Genomic DNA, 24580 nt, shown 5'->3' on the forward strand with positions numbered 1-24580 from the left:
AGGATGGTCTCGATCTCCTGACCTCATGATCCACCCGCCTCAGCCTTCCAAAGTGCTGGAATTACAGTCATGAGCCAACGTGTCTGGCCCTATTTATTTATTTTTTTTGAGACAAGGTCTTGCTCTGTTACACAGGCTGGAGTACAGTGACATGATCTTGGCTCACTGCAGCCTCAACCTCCTGGGCTCAAGCGATTCTCCCACCTCAGCCTCCTGAGTAGCTGGGACCACAGGCTCACACCACCATGCCTGACTTATTTTTAAATTTTTTGTAGAGATTGCCCAGGCTGGTCTCGAACTCCTGGGCTCAAGCAGTCTGCCCATTTTGGCCTCCCAAAGTGCCGGGATTACAGCCACTGTGCCCGGCCTAAAATTTTTTTTTATTGTGTTATAACATACATGAAATAATATGCACAAATCTTTAATATCCATTTTGTGCAGCTTTATATATGTATATACCCTTGTAATCACCATCAGATTGGGGTGTAGAACATTTTCAGCAATTCAGAAGGCTCCTTTCTGCCTCCTTCCAGTTAATACCCCCTTACTTAAGGTGACTGCAGGCTGTGCATGGTGGCTTATGCCTATAATCCTAGCACCTTCAGAGCCTGAGGCAGGAGGATCACTTAAGGCCAGGAGTTTGAGACCAGCCTGGGCAACACAGTGAGATACTGTTATCTACAAAAAATAAAAAAAAAATTAGCTGGGCATGGTAGCACATATCTGTAGTTTCAGGTACTCGAGAGGCTGAGGTTGGAGGATTGCTTGAGCCCAAGAATTGGAGGCTACAGTGAGCTATGCTCTCACCCCTCCACTACAGCCTGGGTAACAGAGCAAGCACTTATCTTTTTTTTTTTCTTTTTCCTTTTGAGATGGAGTCTTACTCTGTCACCCAGGCTGGAGTGCAATGGCACAATCTTGGCTCACTGCTGCAACCTCCGCCTCCCGGGTTCAAACGATTCTCCTGCCTCAGCCTCCCGAGTAGCTGAGGCTACAGGCACCTGCCACCACGCCTGGCTAATTTTTGTATTTTTAGTAGAGACAGGGTTTCACCGTATTGGCCAGCTGGTCTCAAACTCCTGACCTTGTGATCCACCTGCCTTGGCCTCCCAAAGTGCTGTGATTACAGGCATGAGCCACTGCGCCCAGCTGCACCCGTCTCTTTAAAAAAATAAGACTGGCACAGCCGGGCGCGGTGGCTCAAGCCTATAATCCCAGCACTTTGGGAGGCCGAGAAGGGCGGATCACGAAGTCAGGAGACTGAGACCATCCTGGCTAACCCGGTGAAACCCCGTCTCTACTAAAAATATACAAAAAAAAAACTAGCCGGGCGAGGTGGCGGGCGCCTGTAGTCCCAGCTACTCGGGAGGCTGAGGCAGGACAATGGCGTAAACCCGGGAGGCGGAGCTTGCAGTGAGCTGAGATCCGGCCACTGCACTCCAGCCTGGGCAACAGAGTGACACTCCGTCTCAAAAAAAAAAAAAAAAAAAAAAACAACTGGCACAATGGCTCACGTCCATAATCCTAGCACTGCGGGAGGGTCAGGTGAGTGAATCACTTGAGGTCAGCAGTTCGAGACCAGCCTGGCCAACATGGTGAAACCCTGTCTCTACTAAAAATACAAAACTAGCCAGGCATGATGGCGCGTGCTTGTAATCCCAGCTGCCTGGGAGGCTGAGGCAGGACAATCGCTTAAACCCAGGAGGTGTAGGTTGCAGTGAGCTGAGATCGCGCCAGTGCACTCCAGCCTGGGCAGCAGAGTGAGACTCCGTCTCAAAATAAATAAATAAATAAATAAATAAAAACTAAGCTAACAGAAAATAAAGGTGACTGCAATTCTGACCTCTAGTGCTATAAAAATTTTTTGCCTGTTTCTTTAATAGTGTTAGGGAGATAGAATGCACAGACCATACATTTCACCCATTTAAAGTGTATAATTCTGTGGCTTTCAGAATATTCACAAAGTTGTGGATTTTAGAATATTTTCATCACATTTCCTTGCAAAAAACCCACAGAAGTCACTCCTCATTTCTCCCAACTCCCCACTGCCAGCTGTAGGCACCAATAATCTACTTTCTGTCTCTTTAGATTTGTCTGTTCTGAGCCAGGCGTGGTGGCTCATGCCTGTAATCCCAGCACTTCGGGAGGCCGAGGCGGGCAGATCACTAGAGGTCAGGAGTTTGAGTTCAGCCTGGCCAACATGGTGAAACCCCATCTCTACTAAAAATACAAAAATTAGCCGGGCATGGTGGTGCGTGCCTGTAATCCCAGCTACTTAGGAGGCTGAGGCACAAAATCGCTTGAACCTGGTAGGCAGAGGTTGCAGTGAGCCAAGATTGAGCCACTGCACTCCAGCCTGGGTAGCAGAGAAAGACTCCATCTCAAAGAAAAGAAAAAAAAAAAGATTGCCTGTTCTGGACTTTTCATAGAAGAGGAATTATACAATATGTCGTCTTCATGTTGACTTTCCTTTAACATAATGTTTTTAAGGGTCATCTTTGTTCTAACCTGGCATAGTACTTCATTCCATTTTATGGCCAAATAATATTCCATTGTATGGATATACCACATTTTCTTTATCTGTTCATAAATTGGTGGACATTAAAGTGCGTTGCTTCCATTTTTTGGCTATTAGGAAGAATGCTGCCATGAATGTCCGTTTACGAGTTTTGTCTCTTTTTGGATTTCACAAAAATGGAACCAATCGGCATCTACTATTTTTTTTTTTTCTTGGTCTAATTTCTTTCGTTTTGATATTATACCTGTGAGAGGTACCCATTTTGGTGCATTTAGCATTGGCTTGTGCTTTTTTCTTTCTCTCTCTCTCTCTCTCTTTTTTTTTTTTATTTGACAAGATCTTGCTCTGTAGACCAGGCTGGATGCAGTGGCACGGTCATGGCTTACTGCAGCCTTGACTCCCTAGACTCAAGTGATCCTCTCACCCTAACCTCCTGAGTAGCCACAACTACAGGCATGCGCCACCATGCCTGGCTAATTTTATTTTATTTATTTATTTTTTAAATTTATTTATTATTATTATTATACTTTAAGTCTAGGGTACATGTGCATAACGTGCAGGTTTGTTACATATGTATACTTGTGCCATGTTGGTGTGCTGCACCCATCAACTCGTGGCTAATTTTAAAATTTCTGTAGAGACTAGATCTCCCTGTGTTGCCCAGGCTGGTCTTGAGCTTCTGGGCTCAAGCAGTCCTCCTAAAGTGCTGGGATTACAGGCGTGAGCCACTGAGCCTGGCCGGTTTGTGCTTTTTCATCACTGCGTGGTATTGTATTTTGTGAATGTACCACAGTGTATACATCCATCCTCCTGCTATGGACATCTGGATATCCTCCCATTTTTGTCTGTTATGCACAAAGCTGCTCATACTCTTAATTTCAACATATATTTGCCCACTTCCTCTAAAATCTATCAGTACTTCTCAATCTGATCTAAAATCTCCTCAAAATCTCTGGGTGAGACTCTGAAGTTCAGGACATTATCCAGAAAGATCCACCAAGCTCAAGAATGCACAGCTAATACGAGGGCAGACCCTTGCATTTTACCAATCGCTCTCACAGGTATCAACTCTCAACAATCACAACCATCCAAATGGGCAATGTGGGGCTGCTTGGCAGCGTTCCCTACCTTCCCGAGCTGTGTACTCATTGTCCTCAATGATCCGGGCCAGGCCAAAGTCAGCAATCTTACACACCAAGGATGCAGAGACCAAGATGTTGGCGGCTCGGAGGTCTCGGTGGATGTAGTTCCTCTGCTCGATGAAGGCCATGCCTTCTGCAATCTGCACCCCAAACAGAGACACCTTTGTCCTCAGACCTGGCCTACACCAAGATGGCCCCACCAGAAAGCAGCAGAGAGGTGTTTAAGTGGAAGAAAATGGGAAATGTCTGCACCAGCCCTCCCTCTTTTATCAGGAGGGCCCCAGGGCTCAGGGTGGCATTCGTCCATCAATCCATTCAGGTTAGGGGGATCCCTAAGGCCTGGGCCAGTCTGGGGGATTCTCAAGAGTTCCAAGACTTCCAGAGAGCACTTTGAAATGTTCTCAGGGAAAAAGCAATGGGACTATTTCTCTGGGACCTATTCTTCCAGGAACACACACGCACACACACACACACACACACACACACACACACACACCCCACACCCCCACACCCTAGGATACTATGAAGAGCTTTCACCTTCAACTCTCTTTCTGGGGACAACCTAGGCTTATGTCGTATTCTGCTATACCTCTCCTATCTTCCTCATGCCCCAGCCTGGGTAAGGAAAATTCACCTATTTACTCAAAAGAAATCTACTGAGTGTCTTGTGGGTGCCAGACACGTTGCTTGAACAGGTGACGAGCTAGGCAAAGCCCCTACAGGTGGTAAGTACCATAAAGAAAAGATAAAATAGGCTGGGCATGGTGGCTTACACTTGTAATCCCAGTACTTTGGGAGGCCGAGGTGGGTGGATCACTTGAGGCCAGGAGTTCAAGACCAGCCTGGACAACATGGCAAAAACCCATCTCTACTAAAAATACAAAAAGAAGATGAGCGTGGTGGTGCACGCCTGTAATCCCATCTGCTCAGGAGGCTGAGACACGAGAATTGCTTGGACCCAGGAGGCAGAGACTGCAGTGAGCTGAGATCGTGCCACTGTCCTCTAGCCTGGGTGACAGAGCGAGACTCTGTCTCAAAAAGAAAAAAAAATAAAACAGAGTAACAAAATATGACCTGTAGAGAGCTTTTTCAGATTGGGCGTTCAGGGAAACCTGCTTTGAGGGGGTGAGATTTTAGCAAAGATCTGAATGGTGATAATAATAAGTGTGTCCCATAAGAATATTCTAGGCAGAGAGAACATCAGGTGCAAAGGTGTGGAAGTAGGAAAGAGCTTGGGTGTTCATGGAACAGCAGAGGCCAGTGTGGCAGCAGAAGATGCCACAGAGAGAGTATGGAGAGTTGAAGTGAAGAGGAAGGCCGCCAATCATGAACTGCCTTGTAGGCCAGGAGAGGAGGGTGGGTTTTATTCTGAGCGTGCTGGGGAGATATTAGAGGCCTTCGAGCAGGAGTGTGACATGTTCTGATGTACATTTAAAGATCACCATGGCTGCTGAGTGAATAACAGACTGCGGGGAGGATTCTTATTCACGCCAGGGACCCTAGAAGCCTCTGATGAAAACACAAGGATTATATCTTGCAGACATTTTTACTTACAAGGGTTTGGACAAGAGAGGTTGAAGATGAACCCTCAGATGCCCAGAAAGCAGCACTTTTGGTTTGCAAACTGGGCTATGAGCTCTTTGAGGCAGGAATGACCATGATCTCTGTTTTACAGACATGGAACCACTTGTTCCAGATCACACCACCAGGAAAATTCTGAATGTCAGACTCAAACCAGTCTGAGGACTCCCAATCCAGTGCTTCCTGCTGCCTCTAAATAACCCAGCACTCCAGTGCTCCGGCGGACTGCAGCTGGGTGCAGTCTGATGAAATTATTCTGGAAGCCAGGGCGTCTGACCAGACAGAACAATCAAAGCACCACCGGCGGGCTTCTCAAGGTCTGAGGCAAGTGGGTGGCGCACTTGCAAGGAGTGGACAGCAGGGGGCACCCGAGGCAGTTAGAATGGAGACCCATGCTTTTCTTTTTTCTTTTCTTCTTTTTTTTATTTCTTTTGAGACAGGGCCTTTCTCTGTCACAGAGTACAGTGGTGGGATCACGGCTTACTGCAACTTGTGCCTCCTAGGCTCAAGCAGTCTTCCCACCTCAGCTTCCCAAGCAGCTGATACTATAGGTGCATGCCACTATGCCAGACTAAATTTAAAAAGAACTTTTTTTTTTTTTTTTTAGAGAGAGACGAGGTCCCACTACGTTGCCCAGGGTGGGCTCAAAGGCTCCTCCTGCTTCAGCTTCCCAAAGTGCTGGGATTACAGGCCTGAGCTGTCACGCCCAAGGGAGACCCAGAGACCCAGATTTTTCAGTAAAAACTTGGAAGAGACTCTAATTTTGTTTGAAATAGTTAGATGTGGGAATGAAATGGGGATGAGGTTGCCAGGGTGGAGTGAGACAGCATCTTGGCCCTCAGAGTGTGGGAAATTTATGGGTCCTTAGATGAACAGTTAACAAAAATTATTATGCTAATGGAAGGCATCATAGCTTATTTATAAGATGATACTTAAACACTTACGTGACATTTACCATGTGCTTTGGAGGAGGCACTTTTGCTATCAGCCCCATTTCCACAGACAAGAAAACTGAAGCCCAGAGAAATAGGTAAGTGGCCCCAGCTTACACAGCTTGCAAGTTGCAGAGCCACGGATGGAGCTCCAAAAGCGCTGCTTGGGGTCCACACTTATCTGTTACTCGGCCCAGCCTTTTTGCCTCGCTTTTCTTCTGGAGCAAGCACTAAACTAATGCCGGTAGTTACCACTGTTTGATCCTCACTGGCAGATGCCCATATGCTACTGATTTTCACAGGAGCTCAATGGGGCAGGGATGACACCCCACTTAGGAGACAGCAGAGGGTAATCGCTTAATGGCCCTGGAGCTGGACCAACTCAGCTTGAGCGCTGCAGCTCTGTGATGTCTAGCAAGTTGTGTCATCTCTCTGTACCTCACTTTTCTTCTCTGTAATAGCACCTGGTTCCAAGGGGTCATGTGAAGATGAATCCCCTAAGCCTACGTCAAAGGCTCAGTAGAGTGGTTGGCACATAGTTAAGTATTTATTTCAAGAGTGGCTCCCAGTGCTCCCAGTGGGGGAAAGTGGCACTCAGAGAGGTTAAGCAACTTGCTCGAAGCTACACAGGCAGAGGTGAGATCAAAACAAAACTCTATGTGACTCCTAAGCCCAGATGCTAATAGTGTTGCTTCTCAAGGATTTGCTGACTGAATGAATAACGAGTAGGTTTATTGGGCCCAGGTGTAAGCACTGCAGGTTGATAAGGTGGTGAGATTTCATGACTCCCAAATAGGGTGCCTTGAAACTTGGTTTTGCTTCCAAAGGGAGTCACAGCATCAGAGCTGGAAGGACCTGCAGAGCTCTTCAAACTGAATCCTATGGATGCCTCAAGGTTGTATGGGTGGGGGAGACAAAAGAAAGGCCACAGATAAGCCCCCACCCTGCTTCAGTCAGAGCAGCCCTGTTTTGACCTGTTTGTATATATGCAGCTACTGCGTAACATTTCGACCACAGAGCTGTGACCACAAAAACACCACATGTGTGGTCCAGTTCTCTCATTTCCACCTGCTGCTCCAAGCTGCCTCTCTGAGTCTGGAGGTGAAGACCAAGGCCCCAGGTGGGCTCCTTTCTGTCCCTGGGCTCTGAATCTACCTCTGCTTCTGGACAGATGAAGGCCCAGAACCTCTTTTCCTCCCTTGGTTTGTTTTCCCCTCTGTGAAATGGGGAGAGTGGCTCTTGCCCAGTCCGTAACTGCTGCCCAGCAGGGTTTCTGCTAGTTCGAAGATGACAATTTAGCAACAAACCAGTCTATTGTCTCCCAGAGGACCTGGCCCATTGGAGTGAAAACACATTTCCATATGCCTCTGGCATTCCAGGCTCTGAAAATAGGGTCTTTTGTTACACTTTGTGGTGTCCTATGGGCCCCTGGAATTTGCATACTCAAATGAGCCTTGCCCTTGGCATCTCCAGCAGGCCCAGCTGAGGCCCAGGCAGGGTCTCACTCAACTCCAGCCACCCTCTGGGCTCCTGCTGAGTAGGCTGAACTCCTTCACCTACTTTTGCACAGGCTGTTTCTTTTGTCTAGAAGACCCTTCCCTTTTCTCTTCATTTATTGAACTTCTACTCTTCCTTCAGGCTCAGCCTAGAGGCCACTTCCTCCAGGAAGCATTCTCTGATTGCTCCTGGACCAGGCTAAATGCTCTAGCTATGCACTCTAATATTACCCAGTCCTTACACTCTGTTTTTCCATACATCGGAGAGAGAATGAGAGAGGACAGAAGTAAAAAACTGCTCAGGCTGGGGGTGAGAGGAGCTGCAAGAGGCATGGGGAACATGAGAAAGAAAATGAGGTTTCAGCAGTGTTTCTGCGATTTGCGAACATCATTTACTTTGTTAGCTACTGTGCTGTTTTGACTCAGCCAGGACCACTTGGGTCATGGTCCCTAAGAAATTCAGTTATTTAATACCCATCTTCCCTTCTGGACTGTGAACTCTATTAGGACAGGAACATTTTCATTTTGTTCACTGCTATATCCCCCATAATTAGCACAGTAACTTATGCAAGCCACTTGACCACACTGGGGCTCAGTTTCCGCATCTGTACTTTACTTCTGCTCTATGCCTCAATTTCCTATTCTGTAAAATGGGTTGATAATTACCTACCTGTGGCCAGACTGTTATATCGGTGGAGGGGGCGTCCCTGGGATTTGTGTTCTTGGTCAGTCCCCTCCCACACTGATTCTGGGCATGGCTATGTGATTTGGCCAATGGGCCATTAGCAAGCCTGATGCAGGCAGAGGCTTAACAAGAGCCTGCTCATGAAGGCTTGGCTCCTGGTCCAGCTCCGTTTTGGAACCCAGCTGCTGTGCCGTGAAGAAGCTCAGGCTGGGTGATTGGGTGGTTAGGGGCCATGTGGAGACACCCTGGAGGCTGAGCCATGTCTTGAACATTCTAGCCTGGGCAAGTGCCAACAGGATGCATCCGCACCTCACTTTACCACAACAAGCAGAAGAACCACCCAGCTGAACCCCAGGCAACCCACAGGATCATGAGAAATAACAATTGTTGTTGTTTCAAGCTACTAGGACTTGGGTGGTTTGTTATGCCAAAATAGATAACAAAAATCCCAGCCTATAAAACTTATAGGATGATTAAATGAATGAATACATGTATAATAAAATACATGCAAAAAGCGTAGTTTTATACTGAGCTCTCAATACATTTTAGCCATTATTATTACTGCTGTCATCATAGTATGTGGTCAGTAAATATTTGGCAAATAAAAAAACTGAATTCCTGTTTTCCTTCCCCATTTCCTCGTTAGGCTCTCACCTGGGCTGAGAAATCAATGAGTTTTGGCAAAGGCTGTTTGCTGCCCTCATCACTTTTCAGAAAGTCCAGCAGGCTTCCTATATGGGGGAGAAGGGAGGAACATTTACTACTTTTACTATTTAATGGCAAAAACCACAATTACTTTTGCACCAATCTAATACTTTAGTGTGTGGTGAAGATTTTTCGCAGTAGTAGATTTAAATACAAATATTTGTTTGCAATTCCTAGTGTTTGAGAAAGAGAATTTGAGTTTTTGTGAAGTGACTTTTTGATTGCTAGATGAATTCTGGGACTGAGACAGCCCCTGAGCCTGGATGGCCGGGATCATGCCTTCACAGGACTGGCATAATTGCACAGTTAAAATGAAAAAGGCTTGAGGTTTCAAATCGCCCTAAATGGGATTGTGTGAGATGATTCTGTTTATCAAAAACTGGGCAGAGTGGCTAGGCATGAGGCTCACACCTGTAATTCCAGCACTTTAGGAGGCTGAGGCGAGAGGATCACCTGAGGCCAAGACTTTGAGACCACCCTGGGCAACATAGAAAGACCCCATCTCTAGAAGAAATTTACAAATATATATGTTAGGCCAGGCTCAGTGGTTCATGCCTGTAATCCCAGAGCTTTGGGAGGATCACTTGAGCCCAGGAGTTTGAGACGAGCTGGGGCAAGATGGCGAGACCCTGTCTCTAGAAAAAAATTTTAGAAGCTGGGCATGGTGGCTCACGCCTGTAATCCCAGCACTGTGGGAGGCTGAGGCAGGCAGATCACGAGGTCAGGAGATCGAGACCATCCTAACACGGGGAAACACCATCTCCACTAAAAATACAAAAAAATTGGCCAAGCATGGTGGCAGGCGCCTGTAGTCCAGCTACTTGGGAGGCTGAGGCAGGAGAATGGCGTGAACCCGGGAGGTGGAGCTTGCATTGAGCCGAGATCGCACCACTGCACTCCAGCCTGGGGAACAGAGTGAGACTCCGTCTCAAAAAAAAAAAAAAAAATTTTTTTTTGGGATGAGCTGGATGTGGTAGGGCATGCCTATAGTCCCAGCTACCTGGGAGACTAAGTCGGGAGGATCCTGGAGTCTCAGAGTTTGAGGGTACAGTGAACTATGATCATGCCACTGCACTCTGGCCTGGGCAGGCAGAGGGCAACCGTGTCTCTAAAAATAAATAAGTAAATAAATAAATAAAGTTAGCTGAGTGTGGTGGCATGGGCCTGTGGTCCCAGCCACTCGGGGGGCTGGGGTGGGAGGATCACTTGAGCCCGGGAGTTATGATTGCACCACTGCTTGAGTAACAGAGCAAGACCTGTCCCTAAAAAACAAACAAACAAAAAATGTCAGGGGTTGAAAATGGTTGTGAAACAGTGGCCTAAAAAATTCCCTGAGAAATCCTGAGTTGTGGCAGGGTGGGGGTGGGGGCAGAACTGCTGCTTTGCCAGCTCCCTCTCCCAGGGCATTGGCAAGTACAGGGAAGGCGGCTGATGCAGGAGAGTGGCACCCCCACCACCCCCACCACACCCTGGCCCCTAAGGCTCACTGTGAACCATAAGCCCCTTCTCCCATCGCCCAGGAGTATTCTGGCCCCATTCCCTTCTCCTGGTAGCCCCTTGTTCTCCCTTCCCCAGTGACCCCTTAACATGATCTCACCGCACTAACCAGAAGGGCTGAATTGTTGCATATTAGATTCTCAATGAGTACTTGTTGGAAGAGCTCCTGGCCAGATTGGGGCCATCTCAAGGGCAAGAACCATGTCCAAGCTACCCTTGAGCCCGCAATTGACCAGTATAGGCCACAGCCTGCACCCCCAGCCCCAGCATGCAGCACCTTTGGCCATGAACTCCGTGATGATGTAGATGGGCTCCTTGGTGACCACTGCATGAAGTTTGACTAGCTTGTCATGCTGTAGAGTTTTCATCAGGTTGGCCTCTGCCAGGAAGGCCTCCACCGACATGCTCCCTGGCTTCATTGTCTTCACCGCCACCTTGGTGTGCTTGTTGTAGGTGGCTGGAGGGGGATAGAGAGCAGGGAAGGTGATCAGAGCCCACTGGTCTCCCTTACCTCCCTAGAAGGCCCAGCTGCAGACCTGCCTCCTCCAGAAAGCCTTTCCTGCTCATCTCAACTCTCAGAGAGGGAAGCGAAGTCATGGGCTTAGGCCTCAGACAAATGTGGGCTGAAAGGCGGGTTCACCACTTCCTAGCTGCGCACACTAGGGCAAGTCGCTTAACCTCTCTGAGCAGGTGTGAGATGTGCTTCCTCAGCTTCCTCATCTGTAAAGTGGAAATGGTAAGCCTTGCCTTTGAAGTGCTGTTGCAAGGATTTAAAAATAGCTTTAAAATACCGCTCAGGTTATGTCACATACACACACTGCCCACTTTAATCTTAACATTTTCTTAAATAAATGCCAGACTTACTACGACTCCCAGGCCCTGCATGGCCCAGCCTCGTCCTCCTCTCTAGCCTCATCAGCCACTAAACTCCCCTTCCCTTTTACGTGCCAGTCACCCTGCAGGTCACTCAGTCCCTCAAGCACCCAACTCCCCTCCCACCACAGGGATTTGGCACATGCTGTTCCCTCACCTCACCCCACCCTGCTTCATTTGGTGGTTCTTGTCAGTTTTATACTTGCTTGGGTTTCCATTTTGCCTTGGCTTCCAGGAAGCTCCAATCTAGAACCGTGGGCTTCCTGTAGTAGGAGTCTAGGGCCTTATATGATATTTTTGGCTTTCCAATCTCACCACTCAGATCTGTCTTACCTTCCTTTCCATATTTTCTTTTTTGTCAAATTCTTTTTAATTTTATTATTATTTTTTAGACAGAGTCTCACTCTGTGTCCCAGGCTGGAGTGCAGTGATGTGATCTTGGTTCCCTGAAACCTCCACCTCCGGGGTTCAAACGATTCTCCTGCCTTAGCCTCCTGAGTAGCTGGGATTACAGGCTCCCATCACCACGCCTGGCTAATTTTTGTATTTTTAGTAGAGATGGGATTTCACTATATTGTCCAGGTTTGTCTCGAACTGCTGACCTCAAGTGATCCACTCACCTCGGCCTCCCAAAGTGCTGGGATTACAGGTGTGAGCCACCGTGCCCGGCCTTGCATGCAGCAGAATCTCAATAAATATAGCCAAAATACATGGATTTTAAACTTATTTTATCTGGCTGAGTTGTTTGCATCCCTGTAAATTGTCTTCGCTCCCATCTGGAACATAGTGGAGTATTAACACAGCAGGGTCCCCACACTGGGCTGGGCACTGCATCTACCCCACACCCCTGCAAAGCAGGCAATGTTGTTTTTAAGTCCTTGGGGAAAATCAGCAGTTGTAAGATGTGCTTTTCTGATTTTCCCACAAGACCCTAACAGTGCTGGGCACACAGTAGGTGCTCAGAATAACCTGTTCATCAGTTGCCTGGAAATCTGCAAGCTGCATTTCCCCATTCTTAATTTTCATCATCTGAAAAGGTCTCTGGTTATCTCATTCCTAAACTATTAGGCAGTCCCCACTCCGTATGAGGGAGGGATTCCTCATCCGTGACACCTGCTTCCCAGAAGGAAGTTTCTGATCCCTACAGGACTGGTCTCAAAGGCAAATCAGTGTTTGCACAGCAAGACAATTTGGTTTGCTATCAGAGAACTGCTTCTTTATGGCTATTATTTAAATCTCCACTTCTGCTGCATTCCCACTTTGCCATAAGGTGTTCCTAGAAGCAAGTGACCTCCCTCTCCCCTCCACCCTCTGGCCCTGTGGGCTCTGGCCCTGGGTCCTTACCCATCCAGACTTCCCCAAACTGCCCAGCTCCAAGCTTCTTCTCCAGCTTGAGGGATTCCCGAGGGATCTCCCAGGCATCTTTCTCCCAAGGCTTCTGGGGCTTGGAAGACACGCAGGGCACCGAGAGTTTCTGGCAGAGCCCATCGCTCCCCTCTGGAACAGAGTCCCTGGTCAATTGAGAGCAACAAGCACCGAGCCAGCCAGCCAGAGGTTGCTCCTCGGAGGCCACCCTGCCTGGCCCACTGGATCTGTCCAGTGTTCCACCTGGTGGCCACCATCAGAGACATTCCCAAGCAAGCAGAGTGTGACGGGGTGCCACCTCTACATCCTGGTCACCCCACCCTCCTGCTCAACAGTCCTAAGCCTTCAGAAGCACCCAAAGCATCTGTCTGGGGATGGCCAGGAAGAACACAGCAGGTCTCAGGGGCTGCAGTGCATCCATGACTAGGAGTCTCCAGGACCATCGCGGTGGGGATGCCGCCGCCCCCCGCCCCCGGGGTGGGACTCACTCTTGTAGTGGTCCACCAGCTCCTGCAGGGTGCTGAAGGTGCTTCGGGGGGATATGTAGAAGCCCCCGTTGTCCAGGGTCCGGATTTTGTAATGTTTCACAGTATCTCCCTGCCGAGGGTCGTAGTCTCGCACGGACAAAGAGTAGCTTCCTGAATTGACCAAAGAGAAACCCCTCAGAATGGCATCTTGGAGGCCTGCCACCTTGCATTAGCGCTCTCACCCCATAAGGCTACCGCTCGCACCTCGGCAGAAGTGCACGAGGGTCTGAGTGGGCTGTGGGAGTCAGGCATCCTGGGCTCTCATCCAGGCTCTACCACACCCCCCCGTGAGACCTTGGCCACGTGACTATGTCACCTCTCTATGCCTCATTTTCCTCATCTGTAAAATGGGAATAGTTTTCATGCCTCCCTACCTGATCCTATTGCCTGATGGCTAAAAGAAGTAACCCCTGTAAACTACTTGGAAACTGAACACTCTGCAAATGTTGGCTATCATCATCATCATCTTCATTATTTCTGATCTATTGATCCATCTTTCTATCATCTACCCTACAAAAAACCAAGAAACCATACTGTACTTTTTACTTTTTCATAAGAACTCAGGCTATGACTTTTCTGGAAAAAATCCAGAAATCCAGTTCAGTTATTGAAATATGAACACGCTGTGGTAGGCTCAATAATGGTCCCTCAAGACGCTCATGCCCTAAACCCTGGAACCTGGGAATATGTTACCTTACATGGTAAAAGGGACTTTAGATATGTGATTAAGTTAAGGATATGGAGATGGAGGGATTATTCCAGATGATCCAGGTAGCCCCAGTGTAATCACTTGGGTCCTTGTTAGAGGGAGGTAGGAAGGTCAAAGTGGAAGAGGTGAAGATGGAAACAAGAGCTTGGACAGATGTCAGGAAGGGGCCATGTGCCAAGGAATGCTGTAGTCTCTGGAAGCTAAAAAAGGCAAGAAAATGAGTTCTCCCCTGAAGCCCCCAGAAGGAACCAGCCCTGCTGACATTTTGAGCCCAGTGAGGTCAGACCACTGATCCCCAGAACTGTTAGAGAATAGACGGATGTTGTTTTAAGCCAGTAAGTTTGTATTAATTTGTTACAGCAGCAGTGGGAACCTATATACATATTAGGCTAGTGCAAAAGTAATTGCAGTTTTTGCCATCGAAAGTAGTGGAAAAAACTGAAATTACTTTTGCACCACCCTATATTATCACATAGAGCAGAAACACATAAGTCTTTCAGATCATGGCCACCGTTTTGCCGTTTGTCAGCTGAGTGCCCTTGGGCAAGTTATTAGTCCTTATGTCTCAGTTTTCTCTACCATGATAATAGCACAATGTCATAGGATTTGGGGAAGTTTAAACTTTTTTTTTTTTTTTTTTTTTTTTTTTTTTTGCGTTGGAGTCTCACTCTGTCACCTGGGCTGGAGTGCAGTGGTGCAATCTTGGCTCACTGCAACCTCTGCCTCCCAGGTTCAAGTGATTCTCCTACCTCAGCCTCCTGAGTAGCTGGGATTACAAGCATGTGCCACCATGCCCAGCTAATTTTTGTATTTTTAGTAGAGATGGGGTTTCGCCATGTTGGCCAGGCTGGTCGCCAGCTCCTGAGCTCAGGTGATCCACCTGCCACAGCCTCCAAAAGTGCTGGGATTACAGGCTTGAGCCACCTCACCTGGCCAGTTTATACTGTTGAATGAATAATAGTTTACCATACATGCCAGGCAAGTTCAAAGCACTCTGTGTAAATGAACAATGAATGAATAAGAATAATATTCATTATAATGAATTATAACTACATAAATTATATTATTTATTTAATGAATGAATAACTTCCTGGGGTAGGGGTTTTATAATATCATCATCCTCATTTATAGATGAGGAAACTGAAGCCCAGAGAGGTGAAGTAACTCACCCACAGTCACACAGCTAGTAAGTGGCACAGCTGGGATTCAAATCCAGGCAGCTGGCTCCAGAGCTGCTCTTAGCCACTCTGTCCCAGTGTGGGTGAGACTGGCTTGGTTGCGGCTGGATGGGGCGTGGCAGGATCCAGGAAGCAGCAGGGTGGGATTCAGGGGCCTCATGCTGCAACTGTTATTAAATAGGCTACACTTCCCACCGTGTCCCATCTCAGAGGGCTGTGAAAGCTGGACCAGGCTCATTTTCCTGCCCCACAGATCTGTGATGGTTTCTTTGATTTCTCTGCCCTTGTCTGCAGAATGGACCAGCCCAAGCCAAAAGCTGTCCTGGGCACAGCTAGAGAGGAGAAGCGCTGGGCTGTGCACAGCTTTGTCTTTTTGTCTCCTTTTTTTTTCCCCCTGGGAGCTTGAACAGGGCTTGCTGGGTGGGAGAAGGCAAAGCCCTAGCATTTACTGAGCTGCCACACTGACTGTGGGTAGCATTATCCTAGCCACATGAAAGCGTCGCCAGTTCAGATAGCTGAGGGTCGAGTAGAAGGCCACACGAGGAACACGCCTTTAATCAGTGTCCCCAAATCTGTTTGCTTCAGGGTACTGTGAGGTCACATTTTATACAATGTACTTGGCTTATTTGAGTCAAGCAGTTGTGAACCTAAATAGTAAAGGTGGACTTAGAGCATGAAATCTGAAATCACAAGAATCCTACTGATGTTCATTGCTTTGAGGCAATGAGCCTCAATCGATGCCAGTTTGAGCTACGCGATGTTTTCCAGGCCTGTTCTTGCCATCTATGCACCCAACCAGCATGAATCCACCCTTGCAGCACAGAAATTCCAGGAAGCTGGTCACCTGACATTAAAACTTCCAAAAGCTTCCAAGGAGCATTTTCAGCAGAGTCCCAGAGAAGGCTGGCTTGATTCTCTTCTGGTGACCTCATCCTACCTCATTTCCTTACAGAGGAAGGAAAGGAGGAAAGAGGCTTGTGGATAAGATAAACTGTAATAGGTATTTTATTTTATTTTTTTAGAGATGGGGTCTTGCTGTGCTGCCCAGGCTGGAGTCCAGCGGCTCCATTATGGCTCACTGCAGCCTTGAACTCCTGGACTCGAGAGATCATCCGACCTCACCCTTGCAAGTACTGGGGAGTACAGATGTGCGCCACCACACTTGGCTAATTTTTCAAATTTTTCGTAGAGATGGAGTCTCATTATGTTGCCCAGGCTGGTCTCAAACTTTTGGGCTTAAGTAATCCTCCTGCCTTGGCCTCCCCTACTTGGTCTCTTATGGGTATTTAAAAAAAAAAACAAAACAAAAAACAATCCTGATACTTTGTAATCCTGACACTTTGGAAGGCTGAGGTAGGCAGATTGCTTGAGTCCAGAAGCTCGAGACCAGCCTAGGCAACATGGCAAAACCCCATCCCTACTAAAAAGAAAGAAAGACAGACAGATAGAAAGACAGAAAGAAAAGATTAGCCAGTGTGGTGGCACCTACCTGAAGTCCCAGCTACTCGGGAGACTGAGATGGGAGATCATTTGAGCCCAGGAGGCAGAAGTTGCAGTGAGGTGAGATTGTGCCACTGCATCCCAGCCTGGGCAACTGAGTGAGACTCTGTCTCAAACAGAACAAAACAGGCTGGGCTCAGTGGCTCACACCTGTAATCCCAGCACTTTGGGAGGGTGAGGGGGTGGATCACAAGGTCAGGAGATCAAGACTATCCTGGCCAACATGGTGAAACCCTGTCTCTACTAAAAATACAAAAATTAACTGGGCGTGGTGGCAAGTGCTTGTAATCCCAGCTACTTGGGAGGCTGAGGCAGGAGAATCGCTCAAACCCGGGAGGCGGAGGTTGCAGTGAGCCGAGATCCCGTCACTGCACTCCGGCCTGGCAACAGAGCGAGACTCTGTCTCAAAAAACAAAACAAAACAAAAACCAAAACAAATGAAAAACCAAGTTAGTGAAGAGCAAGCTTCAGCTGGATGTTTCTTTGTTTTCAGGGCCTAAGCCACATGGCACTAGTGCCACTGACCTAAACCGGCAGCTGTGGGGAATTAGAAGGGCCAAGCCAGGCACAGAGCCTCAACCCTCCCTGGCTCAGGTGGTCAAGAGCAGGAGAAACCTGGCAGCCACAGCACCTGATTGGGTTTTTCAGCCTTTGCTAAGGCATTTTCCAAGGGAAGGGTGGTGGCCAGTCCCACCTGGGGCACCTCTGCAGGGAGGACAGTGTGGGGAGGGCTGGTGTCACCTTTAGTGGTCTCGCTATCCCGGATCATGAAGGAGCCCAGCATGTTGCCGGGAGCCAGGAGTTGGCGCTCTGCGTCCTTCCGGCTGATGCCCTTGAAGAACCACCTGATGGAAAAGGGAGGGGACAAATGTGAACCTGGGGTCGTGCAGTCCTGTCCTGCCTACACAGGGTGCCTGTGGCCATGCAAGTCCCAGGGGGATGTCAGGATACAGAGGGTCTGGCTTCCTGCAGCATCAGTTTTACTCAAGGATTTTTTGGGGGAGAAAGGGGAAAGGAGCCATTCTTTTGATATCCAAATAGACATTTTACCAAGGTGAATCCTGTGTGCTGAGACTGAAGCCTATGCAATTTGGAGCGGGGGAGCTTCCTTTAAGAAAAATAATACAGCATTCCAAGTGCAAAAAGCTGACGGGTCATTCCAGTGCCGCTTGCTGTGAGGGACAGGAAGACAGAGTGGAAACAGACAGCAGTCTTAACCAACTGTGGTCAAAGTCTTACTTTTGCAGATTTCACAAGCATACAAGATCCTTCTTGGGACCTTGGAAACCTGTGAAGGGCCTGAGTTTTGTTAGCTTTGCAACCAATGCTCCTCTGCATATACAGAGTTGAATGTAAAGTTGGCATGAACTTCTAAGCTACAACGTGAGATTGGAAAGAATTTTATACTTAGGATCATATCCTGGGATCTTTTCTTCATTCTTCCTGAGTATTGGAGATATTTGGGTGGAAAAGTTCAAGCAGCAGCAGCTGAATCCATTCTCACCTTCACTAGGGTGAGGAGCAGTTGGAAAAAAGCCGCAGACCTGACTGACCTCAGCCCACCTTGGCCCTGCCACAAACCTGCAGTCTGACTTTGAGCAAGTTCCCTTCCTCTTTGGGCCTTTGGTTCCTCTGTTATCAATTGGGGAGAAAGTTAACATCTATCTTGCTGTCTACCCAACAGCTCTATGGAGTTGTCACCTGTATCATTCCTTTTTTTTTGAGACGGAATCTTGCTCTGTCACCCAGGCTGGAGTGCGGTGGCATGATCTCGGCTCACTGCAACCTCTGCTTCTTGGGTTCAAGCGATTCTTTTGCCTCAGCCTCCCAAGTAGCTGGGATTACAGGCATGCACCACTACACCCAGCTACTTTTTGTAATTTTAGTAGAGACGGGGTTTCACCATGTTGGCCAGGCTGGTCTCGAACTCCTGACCTCAGGTGATCCACCCACCTCGGCCTCCCAAAGTGATGGGATTACACGTGTGAGCCACTGCTCCCGGCCCCATTTTATGGATGATGAAATTGAGGAACAGAGAGGGCAAGTAATTTGCCTAGAGTCACACAGCTGGGAAGTTGTAGAGGCAGGTTTTGAAGCTAGGCAGTCTAACTCCAGAACCCGAGATCTTAATCACCATGCTATGTTGCCCATCTACCTTCTTTGCTTTCATGTTGTAAAGTGACTTGTGCCATGGTAAAATATTCAACAATGTAAAAGTAAGAACTGTCTCCCTGACAATTCTGCTCCTAGGAAGTTATCCCATGTATCTTGCACAAGGGAGAAATGACATATACACCAGGAGATTCGCTGCAGTACATGCCTGGAAACAACTTAAGAGACCACTGTATGGGGCAGAGGTTAAATGGATGGTAGGACATCTACGGGACAGACCCCCTGTGGTATAAAAAGGAAGGAGGTGTCCGGGAGCACTGACTCACGCCTATGATCCCAGCACTTTGGTAGGCCGAGGCAGGCAGGTCCCCTGAGGTCTGGAGTTCGAGACCAGCCTGACCAACATGGAGAAACCCTGTCTTTATTAAAAATACAAAATTAGCCAGGCATGGTGGTGCATGCCTGTAATCCCAGCTACTTGGGAGGCTGAGGCAGGAGAATCACTTGAACCCGGTAGGCGGAGGTTGCAGCGAGCCGAGATCGCACCATTGCACTCCAGCCTGCGCGACGCAGTGAAACTCCTTCTAAAAAAAAAGGAACGAGGTGCTGCATGGAAGGTCTGAACGAGAGGTATGGAACAGTGTGTGTGGTATCTACCACTTGTGTGAGACAAGTGGGAAGAGATGTCTGTTCTTATATAAGGAAGAAGCATCTAGGAGGACTCACGAGAAACTGGTTGCTTCTGGGGAGGGGTTGGGGACAGCGTGGGAAGAAGACTTTTCACTCTCTCTTCCACATGCTTCCCCACATTTGCATTTTGAAATATTTGAAAGTATTGCCTATTTCAAGGGGGAATGAGAGAAACTAAGATTCCATCCCGCCCTGATTCCCAAGGTCCCAGTTGTGCTCCCCAGAGGCAACCTCTGTTAGCAGTTTCTTGATTCAGACACAAGGACCCCTGAGTGCCCTGAAGACAGATATGTGTATTCATTTTTAATTTTTATTATTGTTTTTTGAGATAGAATCTCGCTGTGTTGTCCAGGCTGGAGTGCATTGGCATGATCTCGGCTCACTGCAACCTCTGCCTCCCAGATCAAGCGAATCTCGTGCCTCAGCCTCCGAGTAGCTGGGATTACAGGCGCCCGCCATCACACCTGGCTAATTTTTGTACTTTTAGTAGAGGTAGGGTTTCACCATGTTGGCCAGGCTGTTCTCGAACTCCTGACCTCAAGTGATCTGCCTGCCTCGGCCTCCCAAAGTGCTGGGATTACAGGTGTGAGCCTCCGCGCCTGGCCAGATATGTGTATTTAGATCAGTGGTTCCCAAGCTGGGTCCCGGGAGCAGCAGCAGCAGCAACTACCTCACCCAAGAACCTGTTAGAAATGCACATTCGGAATCTGACAGTGGGGCCCCGGAAAGCACTTGTTAGCCAGCAATCCGGGCGATGCTGATGCTGCTCGTGTCTGAGAACCCCCCCACCTAGGTTATTTTGCCTTTGTTTGCAAATGATAACCCCCCATTCATGTTGTCTACACTCTGCATTTTCCACTTAGCAATTATGTTGCCTTTGAGAAATAATACCAGCCATGCCTCCTCCAAGGTTGCTGCAAGGACCACATGAGGTGACCCAGGCATTCTGTAAGTGTTCAGACCCTGGAGTGGAGAAACAGAATGGGATGACCCAGGGCAAAGCCTGGAAGAAGGAGAGAGAAGCAGCTCAGAGCCCCCAGTTCCATGATCACTAAGAAGGGATGGCATTATTATTATTATTTTTTCTTTTGACAGAATATCGCTCTTGTCCCCCAGGCTGGAGTACAGTGGCGTGATATTTCGGCTCACTGCAACCTCTGCCTCCCGGGTTCAAGTGCTTCTCCTGCCTCAGCCTCCTGAGTAGCTGGGACTACAGGTGTGCACCACCACACCCAGCTACTTTTTTTGTATTTTTAGTAGAGATGGGGTTACACCATGTTGGTCAGGCTGGTCTCAAACTCTTGACCTCAGGTGATCTGTGTGCCTTGGCCTCCCGAAGTGCTGGGATTACAGGTGTGAGCCACCATGCCCAACCAGAAGGGAGTGGCTTTAGAGTGGGAAAAGCCCAGACGTTTTCATTTTTAACAGGCAAGCATCCCAAACCCATAGTACCATCTAGCTAGAAAGAGGAGGCAGAAGAGACAAAATAATGGGAACTGTCATTTGTCAACTTTTGATTGGCTGGTTTTAATGGGATGTACTGCCACCCCTCAGTATAGTCATCTTTTTAATCATCAACCTCATCCACCATACAGAGAACATCTCCAGCGGGGAGCCCCATCTGAGTCATCTTGTATCCCTGGAATAGGGAATCAACAGGTATCTGTTGGATGATGGATGGATGGATGGATGAATGGATGGATGGATGGGTGGATGGATGGATGATTGAAGTATATTTTTAGAGTCAAACTAGACACGAGAAGAACCCACAGCCAAGAACGATGGGTTACGGGGAGCTCCTTGAAGGTAGGGAGATATCTTATTTGTTTCCACAGCCCTTAGCCTGGCACAGGGCTTGAAGAGTCATGGGCATGTGTTTTTCGAATGAATCAAATGAGGGATGGTCCAGGTGCAGTGGTTCAGGCCTATGATCCCAGCACTTTGGGAGGCTGAGGCGAGAGGATCACTTGAGCCAGGGAGTTTGAGACCAGCCTGGGCAACATAGGGAGACTAAAAAATTAGCTGGGCATGGTGATGCACACTTGTAGTCCCAGCTACTGGGGAGGCTGAGGTGGGAGGATCACCTGAGCCTGGGGAGGCTGAGGTTGCCGTGAGCTGTGATGGTGCTACTGCATTCCAGCCTGGGCAACAGAGTGAGACCCTGTCTCAAAACAAAACAAAACAACAAATGAGGGATGACTGGCCAGGTGTGAGCTGTCTCACCTCTCCAGAGACCCTTCTTGGCAAGACCATATGCTTCATTCAACAATATTTATTGAGCACTGACTGCATGCCAGCCTGTGCCGAGGATGCAGCAGCAGACAAAGTCCCCGCTCTCACCAGCTCTCTTCCTTGCAGGGCAGGCAGAGAATGCACGTGTAACCAACCAAAGAAACAAGGTCGTTTTGCTAGTAAAACATGTTCAGAAGGGAATAAAACAGGTTTCCACAAGACAGAGTCACAGCGGGGACCCACTTTAGCCTCTCTTCCCTGACTGGAAGGATGAAACCTGAAGGAAGAGAAGGAGCCAGTCAAACCCAGAGTCCTGGGAAGAGTATGTGCCAGGCAGTGGTACAGTGTGTGCAGAGGTCCTGAGTTGCAAACAAGGTTGACTTTGCTTGACTCTTTCTGGAAGGTAGGAAATAGGATACTTACTCCTCTGTCTCCAGAGAGTCAACGCGGGCGACATAATTGCTTGGGATGTAGCCCTCCTTTCGGGTGGCCAGGGATCGAGCCTTCCACCACTCCCCAGATCTGAGGGACAGGAGGGAGTAAAGGTGTTAGGGGCAGAAGGATCATTCTCCAGTCTCCTCAAGCTCCCCAGCATTGACCTAGAAAATCCCCTGCCTCCAGAAAGCCAGTAGGGTAAGGGACAGGGCTGTGACTATGTCAGCCCCCCAGCATGTGCCCATGATTAGGGTAGGGATCCTTACGACAGTTCCTGTTGTGCATCTGAGGGTCTGGAATCACCCTGTCCACAGCCCAGAGCCCTGGGTCTCCGGCTCCACTCCTCTTCCCTGGACTTGTAACTTTGGTCTTATTAGCTATACCCATGGCAGGGTCCTGCGCCCATGGAGACTCAGAATGGTTCAGCTGGGGCTGATAATAGGGGAGAGTGGGCTTGAGGGTCCAACCAGGCATGACCTCTCCCATTCTCGGGATTCAGCACATCCTGGACACTATACCCACGATGGTGAAGGCTGTAGGAGATCGGAGGTGGAAAACTCAGAGATCCAAGGATTTCCGAATGTTAAGGTCACCTTGATGGGGCCTGGTCCACAGGTAAAAACCGTTGGCTTAATCACAGGAGCCCTAGGAAGGCTTCCCTGAGAAAGCTTCACCTGTTCATCCCAGGCTGGACGTGCACTCTTAGTAAGTGCACAATCCCCTTCATCCAGGTTGAGAGCAAACCCTTCCTCCACTGTTGTGATTAGCTTCTCTTTAGACATTTGTACCCAGGATAAGATAGCCCATCTATCAGGTTCTTTATGGAAGCACAAAAGAGCACATAGTTGAGTAGAGGAGGCAGGTCTGTCTTAGGGGGAGTGGGATGGGGACTCACTCCTCTAGGACGACCATCTGGTCCCCCTTCTGGAAGCTGAGGTCTTCGTGGTGAATGGCCTCATAATCATACAGGGCAACCACGATGATGTCCTCAGAGCCTGTTGGAAAGGGAGACACACGGAGGGTGAGGTTTCGTCTAAGTGCATCCACAGCCCTGGGTGACCCTCGCCTGGCACCTGGCACAGCTCCGCACCCATCAATATATGGCTCCTAGTATAAGTAGGCATCTCACCATGCTGGGTGTGATTCTCAAGTTTAAAGCTAAATATGTTTTGTTCATGTTACTAAACAGCGTTCTAGAAACACAATAGCCTGTGCAAAGTACTTCAGAGGAAATTTCGGGGATTCTCAACGAGGGTTTGACTGTTTGGGATTTTTGCCTCAAGCTGAGTGAGCCTAGTGGAATCCTCTGCAGGACACGTGACTCCACTGCATCTGCTCGGAGATACTTACCCTCCCCAATTCCTGGTGTGTTCCTGTTGTTGCTATTAGGCCCCTGTAAGGAAGAAATGGGAGAAGGGTATGAATCTGACCAATGTGTGGGGACCCACGGAAGGTCTGTGTTGAGGATACCCAAGAGCATCTTACCCTAGCCCTGTATGTCATGGGAGGAGGCCCACATAGGGCAGGGGACATGCCTGGCACCACACAGCACATTAGGGGCAGAGCCAGCAAACAAAATGATCCAGGTTTTTTGTTTTTTGTTTTTGTTGTTGTTTGAGATGGAGTCTCACTCTGTCACCCAGGCTGGAGTGCAGTGGAGTGATCTCAGCTCACTGAAACCTCTACCTCCCGGGTTCAAGTGATTCTCCTGCCTCAGCCTCCCGAGTAGCTGGAATTACAGGCGCACGCCACCATGCCCAGCTAATTTTTTGTATTTTTAGTAGAAACAGGTTTTCACCATGTTGGCCAGGCTGGTCTCGAACTCCTGACCTCAGGTGATCTGCCCACCTCGGCCTCCCAAAGTGCTGAGAGAGCCACCATGCCCAGCCAGAATCCAGGTTTCTTGAGTTGTGGCCTTGGCCTTCCGTCTTGGACACACTGGGGGATGCTGCTTGACCCCTCCCCTCAAAACACAGTGAGGGGGTTGGTCCGGATCGGTGTTTTCTGACTACATTTGAAGAAATCATAGCCCCACCAATGATTTATAGTCCATAAATAAAGGCTCCATTATGTATGTGAAACAATCTAAATGTCCGTGCAAAGGGGAAATGACACCTAAACTGTGGTGTTCTAAGCAACTTCTTCTTCTTTTTTTTTTTTTTTTTTTAAAGAGACAGGGTCTCCCTGTATTGCGCAGGCTGGAGTGCAGTAGTGTGATCATAACTCATGCAGTCTCGAACTCCTGAGCTCAAGCAGTCCTCCCGCCTCAGCCTCCCAAAATGCTGGGAGTACAGGTGTGAGCCACTGTGCCTGGTCTGTGGTTTCATTTTTGAGAAGAATGTATTTGTGTGTCACACAGTAGGATTATTGTGAGGATTAGGGTGCTAATAACCATAAAGGCTT

The 24580-nt window shown here is 48.5% G+C and overlaps 2 protein-coding genes across 4 annotated transcripts in view; one reads left to right on the plus strand and one right to left on the minus strand.

The window, feature by feature from the left end:
• DUSP15 (dual specificity phosphatase 15) overlaps positions 1-24580 on the plus strand; it is a 746139-nt gene that overhangs the window by 508306 nt on the left and 213253 nt on the right. The window lies entirely within an intron of this gene.
• HCK (HCK proto-oncogene, Src family tyrosine kinase) overlaps positions 1-24580 on the minus strand; it is a 50632-nt gene that overhangs the window by 4469 nt on the left and 21583 nt on the right. For all 3 annotated transcript variants that reach the window (XM_050807146.1, XM_050807144.1, XM_050807145.1), the window contains exons 3-11: positions 23528-23570; positions 23073-23172; positions 22166-22264; positions 17450-17553; positions 13283-13432; positions 12774-12926; positions 10834-11013; positions 9009-9085; positions 3647-3800 (exon numbers count right to left, since the gene is read on the minus strand). In XM_050807146.1, coding sequence (XP_050663103.1) covers positions 3647-3800; positions 9009-9085; positions 10834-11013; positions 12774-12926; positions 13283-13432; positions 17450-17553; positions 22166-22264; positions 23073-23172; positions 23528-23570 — 1060 coding nt within the window. The remainder of the gene's footprint in view (positions 1-3646; positions 3801-9008; positions 9086-10833; positions 11014-12773; positions 12927-13282; positions 13433-17449; positions 17554-22165; positions 22265-23072; positions 23173-23527; positions 23571-24580) is intronic.

This window comes from Macaca thibetana, chromosome 10 (genome assembly GCF_024542745.1).
Source record: "Macaca thibetana thibetana isolate TM-01 chromosome 10, ASM2454274v1, whole genome shotgun sequence".
Taxonomy (NCBI): Eukaryota; Metazoa; Chordata; class Mammalia; order Primates; family Cercopithecidae; genus Macaca; species Macaca thibetana.